We start from the raw sequence: 18070 nt of genomic DNA, 5'->3' as shown, positions 1-18070 counted from the left end.
ATGACGACAGACGTCAATCTCAGCAGGGGGAAGCAGAGCCTCGGAGAAGTGGAAGAAGAATGGCGGCAGGAGGTGAGTTGAAACGCCTGCTGCTCTGCATAGAGCGGGGTTACTGCTCTGAGCTGCGGTTTTCTCCCCCGACCGTAGCTCGGGGGCTACCTCCAAGCAGGGCCGGATTTGTACTTTTTGCCACCCAAGGCCCAGTGTCAACAGCCGCCCCCCCCCCGCATTTCTTTCAACACTGCCTACCAACCTTTTAACCTTTGAAATAACCCATAAAATCTTGCTTATTTATTATTAATGCATGCGTGTTTGTACACACACATACAGTACAGATGCCCTTAAAGGATATATGAGGTAAAGTAAAGAAGTGAAGCTTTACTTGCTTGGTCTTCATACAGCCCCTAGACGTCTATCTGCTTTAGTGCTGAAGTTCTGCTGTCCTCCAGGCTGCCGCTGTCCCATCCGTAAGATTGCCAACCCCCACCTGGACATGCACACCTCTTGTGATCGTGCTCCCAGAGCATTATGTGCTTGTGCTGTTCACAAAGAATGCATCCGTTCATAGAAGTGCGATCACGAGAGCCACACAGCACATCCACACATGCACAAAAGTCTGGGTGGGTGATCTTACGGAGGGGACAGACAGCAGCAGCCTGGATGACAAAGCAACTTCAGCGATGGAGCAGATAGATATATAGGGGGCCCAGGTAACTAAAGTTTCACTTCTTTATTTTACCTCATATAGCCTTTAAAGAAGCAGCCATACCTGAGGGCTTCTTACCAATCCCCATAAGGTAGATGGCTCCTCTGTTTTGCTAGGGGCCCCTCTGTTGCTGTGCTGTGACCCCTTTAATGCTCCATCCAGCGCATGCTCTATCCTCTCTGGTGTCAAATCACGGTCCCAACTAGGCATGAGCAAAACGATCGGTACCTGTGTTCCGAATGCTTTGCAACAGAACTTAAATTTCAACTGTCGCACTCCATGACAATGGAGTTAACTCACCCTTGTCGCCAACTCTGTGTGCTGCCCTCCACATAGCATTTCAGCTCTCCAGCTACTTCATCGTTCACAATTGGAAGAACAGAAATGCAACGTGCAGAGGAATGCACAGAGGTGGCAACGAGGGTGAGTTAACCGACCTTCCGCAGTGTGCATCAGTGTAAATTTTAGTTATATTCATAACCATTTAGAACAGCGGTACCAATTGGAACGCTCATCCCTGCTCCCAACAAAGAAAAAGCAGCAACTCCTTCAGCGAGTGTGACGTTAAAGTAAACTTGAGAGGGGAAAACAAGTTCTATTTTAATTACCTGAGGGTTCTTTCAGCCTTTCATAGCCTTACAAGTCCCCAGGTTCCAGCCTGGTCCATTCAATTGTGTCGCTACACCCTCTGAAATACGATTTCCTTGATCATGCTCCCATGGTGGGGAGCATTCTACTAATGTGCAGAACGCTCCCAGCAGTGGGAACATGATTGAGGAAGCGCACAGCCTGGGGCGCGCATGTGCAGTAGCCACAACTGGTCTAGTGGACAAGCTTTTGGAGGGAGACAGTGACACAGAAAAACAGACCGGGAAGAAACCAAGGGACCTGTAAGACTACGAAGGGCTGGAGGAAGCCCCAGGTAAGTAAAATAAAACTTTTTCCCCTGTCTCAGGGGTCCTTTAAAGGAAAAAGATTTATACTTACCTGGGGCTTCCTCCTGCCCCCTGTAGTCCATCTGCTTAATTACCACCATTCTCCCACAATGAAGTCCGTAATCCAGCCCAGTTGCACGCCAGAGTGCATGTGCGCTAACGGGAGAAGGACCCTGATCAAAATACCATTCAGAGCATTTTGTGCAAGCGCAGTTACAGAGTTAGTAAAATGCGCATGCACAGAACACTCCCTACAACGGGAGTGTGATCGGTGGCGATCAGGATCGTCCGCACACCGCACATATGCTGTAAAGTGTGACTAAACAAGACAGAGAGCATTGGCTGGATAGGGCAGAAGCAGACCATTAGGGGACCACAGACAGCAAAGACAGAGGATGGGGACTGGTAAGAAGCCCCCCCCCCCGCATATATAATTACCTAATTAATATTAAAATAACTTACATACATTAACAAAATAACATTTGATTTCTAAAGGGGAGGGGGGGCCTCAGCACACATCACCACCCAGCATTTGTCATTTTACATTTGATTTTACAGTTAGAGTGACACAGACAGACATGATGCTGCAGCAGACTATTTCTAACTGTATGTTCACTCACAGTTAAGAAGGTGCAGGGTGCAAACACTGAAAGCTGGAGCCCGGGCTGTGCAGAGCAGATAATTAGGGATGGTAGGTCTCGTTCCCCCTTCGGCGCCTGTGCATGAGGTTCTCATGCAACCATCAGCCCCAGCGGCACCGCGAGACCTCCCTATTCACATTCAGTCTCCTGGCCAGCGCTGTGCTGATGTGACGTCACATGCATAGTCACGCCAGTGAAGTTGATTGACAGCGTGGCCCTCCAGTAGCAGGATGCACTCTCACCGCTTACCACAAGTTGGAAGCTTGGAGCTGGCTGGCTGGGACTCAAGAGTGAGAGAGTCTGCCTACAGTACCTAGTACTGGCCAGCTGCCAGGTGCAGGCAGACTTGCTTGGGTCCAGGCAGCTTCACTATATGAAAGCGTTGCCTCCGATCTCCTCCTCAGTCCTCCGGGTCCCGCCTCCTCGTAGCCAGGCAACCGCAGCCGCTGCCTCTACCTCACACACACAGAGCAGATCGGCAAGCAGGGAGGGCGGCTGCGGATAGACAGTTGCGGTTTGCGGGCGGCTCAGCTGACAGCCTACAGTTAACCTGTCACCCGTGGCCGCCCCAATAAAGGTAGCAAATTTAATCGCCCTAGTCCTGAGCCTCGGAGGCCTGCCCACAAATCCGGCCCTGCCTCCAAGGAGGTTAAAAAGAAATAGATATGGCAGCCTTCATATGCCTCTCACTTAAGTTGTCCTTGAATTATATGTGCCCCCAAGCAGAGCCCCTTTTTAACAAAATCTATTGTGTTAGATTTCCTATGCAGCAGGACCTAACAGTAAGAAAACTAAGAAAAAGTCTTGTTAGCACAGTGCTGTATTTTCATCACTTTACTTTATTTTCACCTTTAAATTACAAAGTTGGAATTGTTTTAGATGGATCATAATCTCAGTCTCACATTCACTGATGCTATTATCTAGTCAACCACTGGAAAAAGAACACTTAAGAAGGACCCCGAGCCAACAGGCATCACTGCAGAACTTTCTCTTTCCCCCTCTTTCTTGTTCTTCCTCCCTCCCTCTCTCTCTCTTTTTGTACCAACATACAAATTCAGGCTCTGTATAAATTGGTCCAGCATCAGCAAACCCCATGAATATTTAACACTGAATGCTGTATCTAGTTAGAAACAGAAGGTATTAACAAAGCTCAAATAAGTTAGCTTTAATAAGCACTAGGAGGCTTGAAAGACATCAAGCCTAGCCATTCACAGTGGCAGGGCACATTCCGAGAGAGGTCATTTCACCTAATACACAAATGATGCTCTCTGTACATTAAGATATAATTAAGATGGTTTATTTTTTGCGAAACTGGTGAAAAGAATCATCTCTTGCAGTTTCAGATGCTCACTGTCTAATTATAGGCCTCATTAGGTTGGACTTCTGCTTATTTAATGCAACTTTATAATGATTGCCGTTTTTCATTCTGGGCATTGTTTGACCCAGAGCGACCCAAGATCATAGTTAACTTATTCTAAGTCTTGAGAATGAAAACAGAATTTTGCTGGCCTTGGTATTTTCAATGTTGTTTCAGCAAGCTTCTCAATAATGTGCATAGGCTCACAATTTTACATTTATAATATAATGCATTACTTAAAAATGTAACAAAAAAGGACAAAGCTAGGGCAAGGCTTCCTGAGTATAAGTGTCAGGGAACTCAACTGCCCCATCTCAGTGCAGGCAACCCCGGTGAGTGCCCAAGGCCTGATGGATTCATGCACCATTAATGACACCTTCTCTCAGCCCTACTTCACTTCATACTCACAAATCATGCAGAGCCAAAGCTGCTATCATGTTATTCTCCTACTAGGCTACCTAAGCCCATTTTGAAACGGGCTCTAGGTAGTTAAACTACCGCTGACACTCAGAGCGCGAGTGCGCACCCGCTGCGTGTGCGCACACCCGCCGCGTGCACCCATTTGCCTCACATGCACACTGCCGCCCTGCTCCCTGGCCCAACCTCCCGTCCCAACGGCATTCTGTACTGCGCACATGCGCAGTACAAAAAATCTTCGGACGGACGGACAGACAGGGAAAGTGGATGACGCAGGGACAGTTAGGTTTTATTGTATAGGATATAAAACTTGCCACAAGTGTTGAAATAACATGGTCCCACAGGGGGTCCTCCTGGACAACCAGGATACTCTGAACCTATATTACAGTATTTTCCATACCACCCAACATTTTGAGAGTTGAAACAGGGATCCATTTTCCATAGGCATATTCAGGTCTACATCATACATCACTATATATGTTTTTGCATGGAACGACAATGTATTCCCTGCCTACAATTGAATTGTTGAGTACTGCTGACAAATTATGCTTTGTACTGTCCAAAACACAAAACTTGGCAAAGGGCAGTCTGAACAGATCAGTTGGGGAGGAAAAGGTGGGCAGCGAGTGGAGTAATGTCACAGTGTGAATGGAGAAGGGGGAGATGGCCAAAGCCAACAGTTCAAGCTCCATACAACAAGCTGGTAATTGTGACCATACTAATAGCTGGATTCACATGAGGCTTGACATCAGGAAATAAAGTATTAAACTAATTCAGATCAGGTAACAGTTGCTCTACATGGGGTTGTGTTACTTTGTTTAGTTCCTCCAAGGCTTCTACTGTATAATGCAGGAATGCTCATTCGCAGTCCGCAGAATTGAAATGTCTGCATTGTCAGAAATCAGCATTTCTGATTAAAAATCGTAAAACGGAAATCAGACCAATACAAATGTTAAGGTTCCATGAAATACATTTTTAGTAGAAAAATACATATATTTATACAGATCTGTACACCAGTCCTGAAAGAGGACAAATGAGGAAGAAAGAGGGACAAAGGGATTTGGTTCTCCAGAAGTGGGACAATTGTGAGCTATGCATACATAGTAGATGGGGTAATGTGCATAGAAAACATGTATTTATGCATGCAATAGCCTCACACAAAACCTGCAATTGGCTCTGCACAATGAAAATAAATGAATGTTTTGTTGTATCTATAGCATGCAATGACAGCGTCCCTGTTGGAACAGGCCAGTAACCTTCAAGTGCACAAGCTCTACAATTTCCATCATTGACCAGCAGGGACTGATTTAGTAAAAACAGCTTTCTTGGGCTTGTTTTCATTGTACACCGTAACAAAGCAAGTAATGGAAACACAGGAATACTACACTTGCTTGGGGTTGATATGTCCATTAAAGAACAATTTCTACTAAAAAGCTGTCTGCTGAAAAGCATAAATTGTGGACTAGAATTGCTAGTTTTATTCACCGTTCTTCTTGGTTCCACAGCTCAGTGATTTGCAGAGTGCATATGAGAGTGCGAGGCGGGCGGCGCAGCAAGCAGCCAGAAAGTGTAAGCACTTGACCTCTGACCTCGAAGACACTCGAGTTTTGATGGAAAACCAGCAGATCAGAAACCATGAGCTGGAGAAAAGGCAGAGAAAGTAAGTGGAACACAGAGACGTGCCGCCACTCAAAATGTTTATTTTTCATCTGTTTTTTTATTTTTTTATCGAGTCCCTGTTTATTGGAAGCACTTAAAGCAATCCTTTCATTCCACTTCCTTCTAGTAAATACTGATTTCCTGCTACAATTTCATGTGTGCACTATTGTTTACACTGATCAAAGGTGTTTTACTTTACTTTTCTTTTTTTAAGATACTAGTGAGATGGGTACATCCTGATTAACCACATCTACCACGCAGTAGACATTTTTCTATGAATGCAGATGACAATTAATGTTTCACAATGATGAGAGGTATTTTGAAATTATAATAACTTCTGCAGGAAGATTCCCCCTCAACTGTGACTAATTACAACTGTAATTTGATCTCTCAGCTGTGTCAGCTCAGAAATTTCTGCTGCCTCGTCAGAGTAGCTAATTTGTATACACCAATGAAAGCAGGCAGTAGACACACTGCAGATTTATTGCAGGATTTGTGTCGACTCTAACAAAGAAATGTTTTCCTTGAGAGATCATTATACTTTTGCTAATCTTTTAGAGCAGAGAGGAAATTCTGAGTTCAGGTCTGTTTTAAAGAAAACCAGAGAGGAACCATATTAAAAGATTTATACATACCTGGGGCTTCCTCCAAGCCCTATAAAAGCAGCCTTTCCAAGGTTTTGTGTGTGTTCAATATATCTTGTCCTTGTGGCTTCTTCTTATATCAGGCCCCAGAAGCCTGGATAAGCTATGAGATAGAGCCAGCCTCTACCACACCCAAAGCTTCTGCACTCAACCAGCAATCTGACCCTTTGAACTAATAGAATTAGATAGCACTTGTGGGATTGTAATCACCCTCCAAAGACACTTCTTATTGTGCTTTCTCTTATTAAGCACCTACTCCTTTAAGCTGACTGCTGGGCCAAATACATCAATGAAGTGCATAATGTAAAATCCTTATTTAAAACTTTATTTAAAACATTAATATAACACTTACATGTTGTCATTGGTTACTGCGCCTACAGTTCTTCATACTCTCTCCTTTGCCTTGGCCCCTGACTGGTATTAGCCTTATCATGTTGTCTTGTAACTCCTCACCTACATGTACTAGCCTGGGGTACAATACACTAACCACTGCACTCCACTATGCCATCCATTGCATGTGTCTATTCAATCCTTGCTTGAAAGATGCGCAGAAATATTTTTACAAAATCATATTACCATGAACTCTTTCTGTACTGGAATATACGGTATGCTACCTATTGCACTGTATTAGAATACTAGAGCTAAATATTGTACAGCAAATCCTCCTGGCCTTGATTTACTGGTTGTCCTTGTCTAACAATATATCTTGCATTGTAGTGCAGCACATAAAAATAAATCTGAAAACACTGGAACTGTGTTGAAACCCATCAGACCAGTGATTTATTTGTATTGATGCAACAATTTAAAAGCCAAGCTATAAGTGATTTGTTAAAGCACTCACATATAAATCTACTAAGAAGATATATATATATATATATATATATATATATATATATATATATATATATATATAACAACAGCTTCAGTGCTCATCTAGGTATGCTTGCGCACAATATTTAAAGGAACTCAGCAGTTGCATTTTTCCATGCTTCTTGGAGAACTAACCACAGGTCTACTGTGGATGTTGGCTGCCTCAAATTCCTCAGTCTCTACATGTAATCCCAGATACACTCAATGACATTAGTGTTTTGACAGCAGTTGTACCATGAAGACCTTTAAGTGCACCTGGACCCCACAGATTTCGGCCAGGACACAGCTAATGGCTATGTTGGATGTCTTCTTTTGAAGGGAAATGGGCATGATTTATCTTTTAACTGCTGCACTAGGTTTTCTTGCACAACCACTGTCTAAGATACTCAATGTTGCCTGCTTCTTTACAAGAGTTTGAGAACCACTCAAATTTGAAAACTTGTCAGTGAGAGACCTTGACCATAAAGTATAAATACTTTGGGCCATATTCAATTCAATACCAAGTTTTCTAATAGGTGAAATTTCACCTTATCAATAGAAGGCCTTTTAACCAAGCAAGCAAGACAATACTCAGAATAAAAAACACAAAATCCAGGCTTCTCGCCTTGAGCCAGAATAATTCTAATTACTTTTTCACCTACTTTTTGGTACTTTTTCATTTGCAAAGTGATAAAAAGTTATTTTAAAAAGAAGATGAAGATTATCTCCTAGGAGAAAACATAGGAGAAAAAGCAAACTGGATGAGGCCCTTTTTTGTGTCTTGCTGTTGTGCTCAGTGTTGCCGTATCTAGAGATGGCCCGAACCTCCAATTTTAGGTTCGCAAACCTCCGCAAAAGTTCGGTTCGCGCAAACTTTTGTGAACCGCAATAGACTTCAATGGGGAGGCGAACTTTGAAAACTAGAAACACTTATGCTGGCCAGAAAAGTAATGGAAAAGATGTTTCAAGGGGTGTAACATCTGAGTTTTTGCATGGATGAGTGGGATAGACGGCAAAAGTCCCGGGGAAAAATCTGGATTTGATGCAAAGCCGCGTTTTAAAGAAAACCTGAACTGAAAATTAAAAGTCAAAATAAGCATACACAAGTCATACTTACCTTCCATGTAGTCTACTCCTCAGTGTCTTTCTCCTGTCCCGCGTCCTGTTTGTTCACTGTGATCAAGGGAATTTTCCATCCTCCATTTCGAAAATGGTCATTACCCATGACAGCTTTCTGGTCAGCACACAGTTAAACTGTAACATCGCCCACTTGAGCCATAGGGAAACATGGGCATTACCTGGAACATTAGTTTTCCTCTCAGCTATAACTGACAGCAACTGATATTTTACTGACAGCAATTGATATATTTCAGATCTGACAAAATGTTGTCAGAACTGGAAGGGATTATTGTCAGAAGAAAATGGTGAGCTTCTGAGAGGAACTGAAGGCAAGGTAACTATGTAATGTTCATTTGAAGTTACCTCATGTGTTTATTTTAAATATTTTTACTCAGTACAGGTTCTCTTTAGGGCAGAAATCACATTGAATGCTACATTGCAGGCCTAAAGTACTTTAAAACATCTTGCATGTGTAAACATCAATCAGGGAGTGTAATTAGAGTACTGCTTCACACTAAAAGACCAAACTCACTGTGTAACGCACCACAAGCAGCTGTTTGTGTAGTGACGGCCGTGCTGGACTGGTGCGCACCATGACGAGAGTGCAGGTGATGGCGGCTTTCTAGCCTATATGGTCGCCGGGCTGAGGCAGCTGAATGACAGAACAGTGACTGTCCAGCTGATCAAATTTGGTCTGTCCACACTGAAGCAATGACCTTATTATCATGGGTGTGCCCCCCCCCCCCCCGACACACTCATATAGTTGTCGGTCATTGCTTCATTGTGATATGCAAGCCCCTTCACTGCGGCAAGGTAATGATCACAAAGGGGAATTGGCACATGTATATGCCTTTTGTTTTGTTGTTGCAGCTGCAGTGCAGCCAGAAAAATTAGGCAGGCATGTACACGCACCAAAAAAATTTGTATAGCGGCCGCTGCTAGCAGTGGCCTTAAAAATTCAGGAATCCACCTGGAGTCCTGGACCCTGTTGGTGGTGGCGGAGAAGGCAGTCAACCGGCCTGCGGGCAGAGATGCTGTGTGGGGAGCAACCTAGTCTTGGGGCAGGCAGTCACACGGCGTGCACGCAGAGATGCTGTGTGTGGGGACTGACTTAGTCTTCGGGCAGGCCTGAGCGTGCTTTGCAGACCAGGCATCCGTGATCAGATGGACCCTTGACCCAACGGTGTGTGCCAGAGATGTCACCACTTGCCTTTCAACATCATGGTACAGTTTAGGTATCGCCTTTTTTGAGAAAAAGTTGGGGCCTGGTATCTTCCACTGCGGTGTGTGGCTTTGCTTTTGTGTGCAGCTTTTCCTCAAGTTGTCATCCCATTGCAGTTTGTGCTATGTAATTATGTGCCTTCGTAAGGTAGTTGTCCCTACGCGGGTCTTGGTATATCCACGGCTCAATTATTGGTGGCAGAGAGTACAGATGGCATTGCTCTCATTTGAGTCAGACACACAAAAACATTTCCACACCACTGAGCCCTGGGGTGATGGCACTTTGGTGGTGGCGGCCGACTGAGTGTTAAGTGGGGTGCCAGAATCAGAGCAGGAGGAGGAAGATATGTCCCGCTTCCGTGCAGAAGCTGAGGTGTTCTGTGTTAAATAGTCAACTACGTCCTGACAATATTGGGGGTTTATGGCACGTGCCTTCTTCTGAACACTGTACTTTGGTCGAGGCTGCACAAAATCACGACAGCACGACCTCGAACAAGCCTGCCCGGTGGCCTGCCTCTGCCTTTTGTTTTGTCCATATTGGGGGGGATGAAGTGAAATGTATGCACTGACTTGACTAATACAATGTGCAGTCACACAGGTGCAGTTAACAGGTATGCACAGAGTGATATATCACACTGCATGCACTCACGTAGGTAGGTGGGTGCACTGAACACAACAGGTAGGTATATGCAGTGATGGGTATTACAATGTGCACCTGTCACACACCGATAGGTACCGGACAGGCACAGTGACACTGCGTGCGCTCACGTAGGTAGGTGGGTGCACTGTGAACAACAGGTAGGTGTAGGCAGTGATGGGTATTACAATATGCACCTTGAACACACACCGGTAGTCACTGAATTTGCTGGGCCTGGCAGTGGCACACACAGTAGGAATTTCCAAGGCTGTCTATGCAACACAAGTGTCTGTGGAACACACACACACACACACACACACACACACACACACACACAAAATCGCAAGAACAAGATTATCTCTCAAAAGAGCTGTTGAGGGGTGCTTTTTTAGCAATAAGAATCAGCAAGAAGCAAGCTAAGATGCCTACAAGAGCCTAACTTATCTTTCCCTATAGGTCTCTGCACAGCAGCTCTCCCTTCTCTAATTACTGCAGGCACACGAGTGAGTCCAATGCCTGACGCTGCCTGTCTTTTATAAGGGGGGGGAGTGGCTCCAGGAGGGAGTGTAACCTGATTGGCTACAATGTGCCTGCTGACTGTGATGTAGAGGGTCAAAGTTGACCCTAATGATGCACTATGGGGGCCAATCGAAATTACGCAAAAGTTTGTGGTTCTCCGCGAACCACCAAAATTAGCCGGGAACCGTTCACCGGTGAACAGTTCGGGCCATCTCTAACCGTAACCTGTGACATGAAACTGCCTTCCACAACCACACCTTGGTAGCAGAGTATGTCTGTTCATTTCCTAGTTTTATGCCTTATACACAGATGTTTTTTGTTGGAGTTTATGACTGTGTTTCGAACTACATATCAAAATAATGATCATTCCTACCTGTTTGGTAAAATTTGTTAAACATACACCTGGGTATAATCCTATAAATTAGTCCAAAACCAGTTTGAGTATTTTAACCGTTAAAAGCAAACTGAGGTAAAAAAAAGAAGCTTTACTTACCCGGGACTTCTTCCAGCCCTTTGAAGTCTGTGTGGTCCCTTGCTGATGTTCGTTTGTCCCTTGTATGTAATTTACTGCAAGATGACCATTGTATGATGGAAAATCTCTTCAGTGAGCATATAGACAACAGCAAGGAATTCAGATTTCTTTCCACACTATTCAAAAATAAAATAAATATTTTTTTTTCTTGTTGCACAACTTTTAAGTGTTTAAAGTGTTAGTTTTCCTAACAAAATGTAAAGGCCAACAATACTACAATACTTGCATTTGGCAAAGCTTATTTGAAACCATATTTGGGAGGAGTGGCGTCTTTCTTGCACCTCTCCCATGCAGGCCACATTTATTGTGCACTTTTGATATTGTTGTCACATGCACAAGAATTAACACTCCTTGCCATGACACGATCAAAGTGATCACAGGATCAGGAGCCAATGCAATGGCTCCTGATCTCTGGCAGGAGATGACAGCTTACTCCCTGGAAGTGGATGTGACAGGTGCAGTTGGTTTGTGTACTGATTGTGGAACTTTCTCCGTGATCAGCGCACAACGCGTGCGCTGACACGGCGGAAATCCTCCACAAGCGTATATTTGCAGGCACCCAGCAAAAGGTGCTACGCACCGGTAGAGGGAAAATTCCTCTCGGCAGATGGCGCTGGGGAGTGCAGAGGAACCAATCCTCTGTACCTCCACAAATGCCAGACAGGATTTGTACGAAGCGCAGAACGCAATCGCAAGAGAGGCGATTGCGAATGAGACGAGCAAAGGTACAGGTTGTATATGTGTGTGCGCCAACCTAGTCGCCACCCCACGACTGTGCACACACAACAGCAGATATGAAACAGGAACGCGATCGCGAGAGGTGCGATCGCCAGACGTGACACAAGGCAGATCAGAACAGAATACGAGGTTAGCAAAGGCACAGCAAATAATACAATGAGGAGATATGGAAAATAACAAACGCTAGCTACCCGCGAACACCGCACTCATTCGCAACAGTGCACGCGGTTATGCGCGGTCTCCACATGATAAGCACAATAGAGACAAGCACGCCTAACTAACCATTGACAGACAAACATGAAACAGAGGACGCGAGCGCTTGCTTAACGGTTACCTCACCGAGCCTCCAGCAAGCGTTCGTAGCAGACAAGACAGACACACGAAAACAGCGAAAACAGGGACAAGCGAGAGATAGGATCCACAGCACTAGCGAAAAGTGGCTAGCGCGATCCCAGGAGACAGAACAGAAGGATCCACGGCGCTAGCGAAAAGTGGCTAGCGCGATCCAAAGAGACAGATCAGAAGAGATAGCTGGTAGCAACCGCTGCACCAGCTATACTCCAAGAACAGAGATCAGAACGATTTCCTTGTCGACCACCGCTGGGACAGGACAATCGCAACAGACAAACAAAACAGATAAACAATCCTAACTGCACTAGGGAAAACCTGCCTAGCGCAGATTCAGGAATACTCTAAGCTGATCTTCAAACAGAGAGCATGGCTGACACTCCCCAGAGTGTTTCACAGGAAGACTCCTTATGACCAGCGAAGCATTGTGGGAAAGACATAGTACACGCCTCCAATGAATGTGGCCAGGCAATTTGCATGACAACGTATGCAAATTCCTCTGCAAGCACAAGCTGCAAAACTGACAGAAGCTCTTCTTTCCAGAGTCCTGCAGCATGCAAACCTACACAATGGTCAAAAAGCTTTCTGCCTGCACAGGCAGCCGAGCAGATCAACACAGTTTGGAGGGAGCAGCAATGCTCCTCCATTAGTTAACATCATGATCAGTGAAATAATAGCAGTGATCATGTTACCAGAGCATAGCAGGAGTGCAGGACGCTGATGACCTGAGACCCACATGATGTCAGCATCTAATGTCCATAAATAGGACATAGATTCAACATCCAGCAGTCCTGAGATGGTGAAGGTGAGATGGTGGTGAAAGCTGCAAAGCACCAAATTATGAACATTTTGAAGGGGCAATTATCTTTTATGCCCACTGTGCTTTCATTTTCAGTGTTATATTGTTCAAGCCACAGTTAATTAGGGCTTCACGACTTAATCAGCTTCTACTTCCAAGCTTTGTTAAAATCCTGTGTATTCTGATTGGAACTATCTCACATGCATATGTAGACATCTGTGGCAGAATAAGGTATACAATAAGGATGAACAATTTACAAGGCACCCGAGCTGGATGCCCCCATAGCGTAATACTATAGTTTGCATCCCATGCCAAGGTAACTCGAATTACCTCTCACTCCAAGGTACTATGACTCTGAGAGGGAATGGTATTTTATGCCACCAGGAATTTGAGTTGTAGCATGGTGAGCAGTCATTTGTCTCACACTGCACCTAACTCACCGGCGGCGCACTAATACATATGCGAGTAAAGGGGTTAATACCAGACTAGTGGAAACCGTTTGGAAGCACATAATTCAAACAGGCCACACATTGCAGCACATTTACCTTCATTGTAAGCACAGAATAGAAGATTATGATGCACATAATAGAAGTCACATTTCAGTATCTTAAAAGTGGATGAATTAAATAATGTAAGCATATAGAATTAATGATCAAGGCCCAATTTTAAGACATTTTAAGCACAATTGGGCATAGGTATACTAACACTTTAAGGATCAGTGTTATATAAAGTCAATCATGTTTATTTCAGTCTTGGGTTTGTATTTAGCAGTATATATAAGTCCGCCTTTGTGATATACAGTCAATTTAAGTAATTTTTCTTGGCGCAAAGCGTGCAATGTGAGATGAAACGCCCAGAAAGAAAGAGTCCCTAAAGTGGTAAAGAGCTACAAAGCATTGCTTTGATGATTTATAGCACTGATCCATGTCTCGCATGTTATGTAAAATTGATGAATTATATTCAGATTTTTCTAGGTGTGTTAGCCAAAGATATAAGCAAATACAGAAAAAGGGGAAAAATACTTTTAGGCACTTCCAGACTTTATTTGCTGCTTCAAAGTTGAATTTCCAAATAACAAGTTGTTTGAGATAAATGCTGAACTGCTGGATGTTGGTAACAGTGCTTAAGGGAGGGCTGTGCAGGATTAAATGTAAGCACTGCTCTTTTGAATAAAAATGACTAATTTCCATGATTTTGTAACTTTGTTCAGCAGCGTTTGATTCATGATCCTAGCATTTTGCCAGTCGGGGACATTTTATGACCCTTTATGGCGACAGAAGAGAAATGTACTGTACAAATGTATTCGAAAGTAACTCGCCAGCTTAATGATATTGCTTTAGCCTGCCATTTTACTTGCTGTGTATCTAATTCTGGAGCAACATTCTCTCAGGCCCTCATCACATTTCAGAGCTTTACAGGAAAACAGGGTAATTGAACTTTTTTCCCCACAGGTTTGATATGCAATTAGCTCAGGCGATTGGAGAATCAGCGTTCGAGAAAAGCTTGCGTGAGAAGGTGACGCAGGAGAATACATCATGCCGATGGGAAGTGGGCAAGTTACGTCAACAGCTAGAGGTGAGATGGTTGGCAGAACAGCTAATCATTGTGGGGCTGCTGATTTAGAGCGCAGTGTTAGGTACAAATGTTTTCCTAGTCTGGTATAGAAGCATAGTACCAGAGGTTATTTTACCTTTATATAAACTACTTTGGTAGTTGATTCCAGATACATTACTTGTAAAGTGGCTAGTTGGGACAAAGGAATTGATTGCAAAGTAGGTGTTACCTAGATTACCAATTTTCTGAGCAGTGCAAATTGTGTATATTAAGTATATATGCAAATGAGTTTGGCACGGGCTAAGCCAATATTAGTAATATCGTTAATATTATATTATCAATATTGTACTGTATAAGAGCTATAGCTCGCATTAAACTCCTATCCTACACTATCCCGTCACACTACCCTCTTAGTCTTTCCGTTTCATACTGAACCTTCTATTGTGATCATCTAACACAAAACTTTCGGTCATGACTCCTATCACTATCCTTTCATTGGTTACACCTAACAATATTATTCCATTGGCTACACCTAACATTATCCTTCCATCTGCTACACCTAACACTATCCCTCATATCAGCTACACCTGATACTATCCTTCAATCAGCTTCACCCAACACTATCCTTCTATTGGCTACACCTAACACTATCCTTCCATCAGCTACACCTAACACTATCCTTCCATCAGCTACACCTAGCACTACCCATTAGTTACACCTTACATTGTTCTTCCAGTGACTACACTTAACACTGTGTATATGGAATAAAGGCTCTTGAGAATTTTGGTGCTAGATAATGCCAATATCACCTAACCTAACGCTCACACTAATCCCCCACCACCTAATCCTAACACTAACCTCCTGCCTACCTACGTATTGCTGTGAATATTAACCATTATTTTCATCATTGTAAACCAAGATAAGAATTCTGGAAAATGAACAATACATTGTTTATGATAAATATTATTAATATATTTGTTCTCTTATACCGAAACATAATTCCAATCGATGGCTTTATCATTTTATATGTTAAACGTTCAGCAAAATATATTATTAGACAGATAAAATGGAGGTGTGGGGGGGGGGTGAAATATGGATTTATGGTAAGTGTAGGATGTTGGGATCAATCATCATATAATTTACTTCCACATCAACTTTTTGGCTTGTTATCTAGATCCCAGTAACAATATAATAAGGTGAGGATAGTCCATAATATTGAAAAGGTCTAAACGAAGGTAAAGGTTATTTTGTATTTCTTTACCACATCTAGAAATGAAGTATTACTGTTGTGTTGCTCAGGGTGATATGGGTGCAGGGCACATTTTCTGGAAAGTTGCTGTAAATACTTTGAAATGTTATCTATATATATAATAGACTAAGTGCCTCAACCTTTAAACAAGAAGAATAAGTACTTTGCATGAGACACAACACCAAGTTTAAGGCCTCTTTTCCACGGACTGTTGAGCTGTGTGCTCAGCAAGCAGTTACCAGGCAGCAGTGAGCAGATACCAGGCAGCAACAAGCAGTTACCAGGCAGCAGCAAGCAGTTACCAGGCAGCAGCAAGCAGATACCAGGCAGCAGCAAGCAGATACCAGGCAGCAACAAGCAGTTACCAGGCAGCAACAAGCAGTTACCAGGCAGCAGCAAGCAGTTATCAGTCAGCAGTGAGCAGATACCAGGCAGCAACGAGCAGTTACCAGGCAGCAGTGAGCAGATACCAGGCAGCAACAAGCAGTTACCAGGCAGCAGCAAGCAGTTACCAGGCAGCAGTGAGCAGATACCAGGCAGCAGCAAGCAGTTACCAGGCAGCAACAAGCAGTTACCAGTCAGCAGTGAGCAGATACCAGGCAGCAGCAAGCAGTTACCAGGCAGCAGCAAGCAGTTACCAGGCAGCAGCAAGCAGTAACCAGGCAGCAGCAAGCAGTTACCAGGCAGCAGTGAGCAGTTACCAGGCAGCAGTGAGCAGTTGTGAGAGTTTGAGAGCCATTTCACTGCCTATTCACAGTCCATGGAAAAGAGGCCTTACCCTAGCAAGTCTGACATTGCAAATCTGGCCTAATTGGCTATTCATGAGGCAATGCTCATGCAAATGCATGCACAAACCAATACCACAAAGCAGTCACCCTGCTACATGCTACATTAGCACTATCCGGCTTAGTGCACACCAGAGCGGTTCGGCAGCGTTTTGCGATCCACTTGCGGCTGCGGATATGCTTGGGTAATGTATTTCAATGGGCTGGTGCACACCAGAGCGGGAGGCGTTTTGCTGAAACGCATACTCCCGAGGTGAGGCATTTTTTGGATTGCGGAGGCGTTTCTGCCTCCAATGTAAAGTATAGGAAAAACGCAAACCGCTCTGAAAAACGGCAGTCCAGAGCGGTTTTGCAGGCGTTTTTGTTACAGAAGCTGTTCAGTAACAGCTTTACTGTAACAATATATGAAATCTACTACACCAAAAACGCTTTACAAAACCGCAAAATGCTAGGTGAAATGCTACAGAAAAAAAGGAAAAAGCGTTTCAAAATCTGCTAGAATTTTGCGGATCTGCTAGCAGTTTTTGGTGTGCTCCAGGCCTCCAGGAGCGCCACAGGGAGGATTCCCAATGCCCCCTTTTTATACAACTGGGGGGACCGCAGGGTCCCAGGCTCCCTCACTACCTGGAAACCACAGCGGCACCCCGGAGGGGGAGGCTGGGTGGCGTAGACGACCCCCCCCCCCCCCAAGTGTGGCCAGCGCCGGGGAGAGCCGTCTGCACCCACCTCCCAATATTAAAAACAGGCACTTACCTTAACGTCCATTGCGTTCTGCTACATGCGCATTAATTTGGGGGCACCACATGAGAAAGGAGAGAAGCATGGGTCACCCCGAGCTGTAGAGCTCAGGGCTGGCTCACATACAGCACTCCAGAGGGGGGGGGAGGACAGGCGCACTCACTCCAGGGTTCACACCACCGGAGCAAGCCATCCACCGCCTGCCTCCAAAGGATACAAACTGCACAAAATGCTTTCCATGAGAAAATTGATGCGCATGTAGCAGAACCCAATGGACGTTAAGGTAAGTGGCTGTTTTTAATATTAGGAGGTGGGTGCGGACGGCTCTCCCCAGCGCTGGCCACGCTTGGGGGGGGGGGGGGGGGCGGCTGCGCCACCCAGCCTCCCACTCCGGGGTGCCGCTGTGGTTCCCAGGCAGCGAGAGAGCTCTTTGCAGTATTGGTTTTTGACCCTGCATAGTTTGGCATGCGAAAGCAAATGCATATTTGCATAAGCATTACCTCATGAATAGCCAAGTAGGCCAGATTTGCAAAGCCAGACTTGCTAGGGTTAAACTTGGTGTTTGAGCATGCATACATTTTCTCATGGAAAGCCTACTTCTTCTTGCTTCAAGGTTGAGGCAC

The 18070-nt window shown here is 44.4% G+C and overlaps 1 protein-coding gene across 1 annotated transcript in view; it reads left to right on the top strand.

Annotated features, from left to right (window-relative positions):
* LOC137525416 (unconventional myosin-XVIIIb-like) overlaps positions 1–18070 on the top strand; it is a 508546-nt gene that overhangs the window by 192571 nt on the left and 297905 nt on the right. The window contains exons 11-12 of the mRNA XM_068246531.1: positions 5562–5716; positions 14573–14696. Coding sequence (XP_068102632.1) covers positions 5562–5716; positions 14573–14696 — 279 coding nt within the window. The remainder of the gene's footprint in view (positions 1–5561; positions 5717–14572; positions 14697–18070) is intronic.

Source organism: Hyperolius riggenbachi, chromosome 1 (genome assembly GCF_040937935.1).
Source record: "Hyperolius riggenbachi isolate aHypRig1 chromosome 1, aHypRig1.pri, whole genome shotgun sequence".
Lineage (NCBI taxonomy): Eukaryota > Metazoa > Chordata > Amphibia > Anura > Hyperoliidae > Hyperolius > Hyperolius riggenbachi.
The sequence above is the reverse complement of the archived record's forward strand: the minus strand, read 5'-3'. Positions and strand labels throughout refer to the sequence as shown.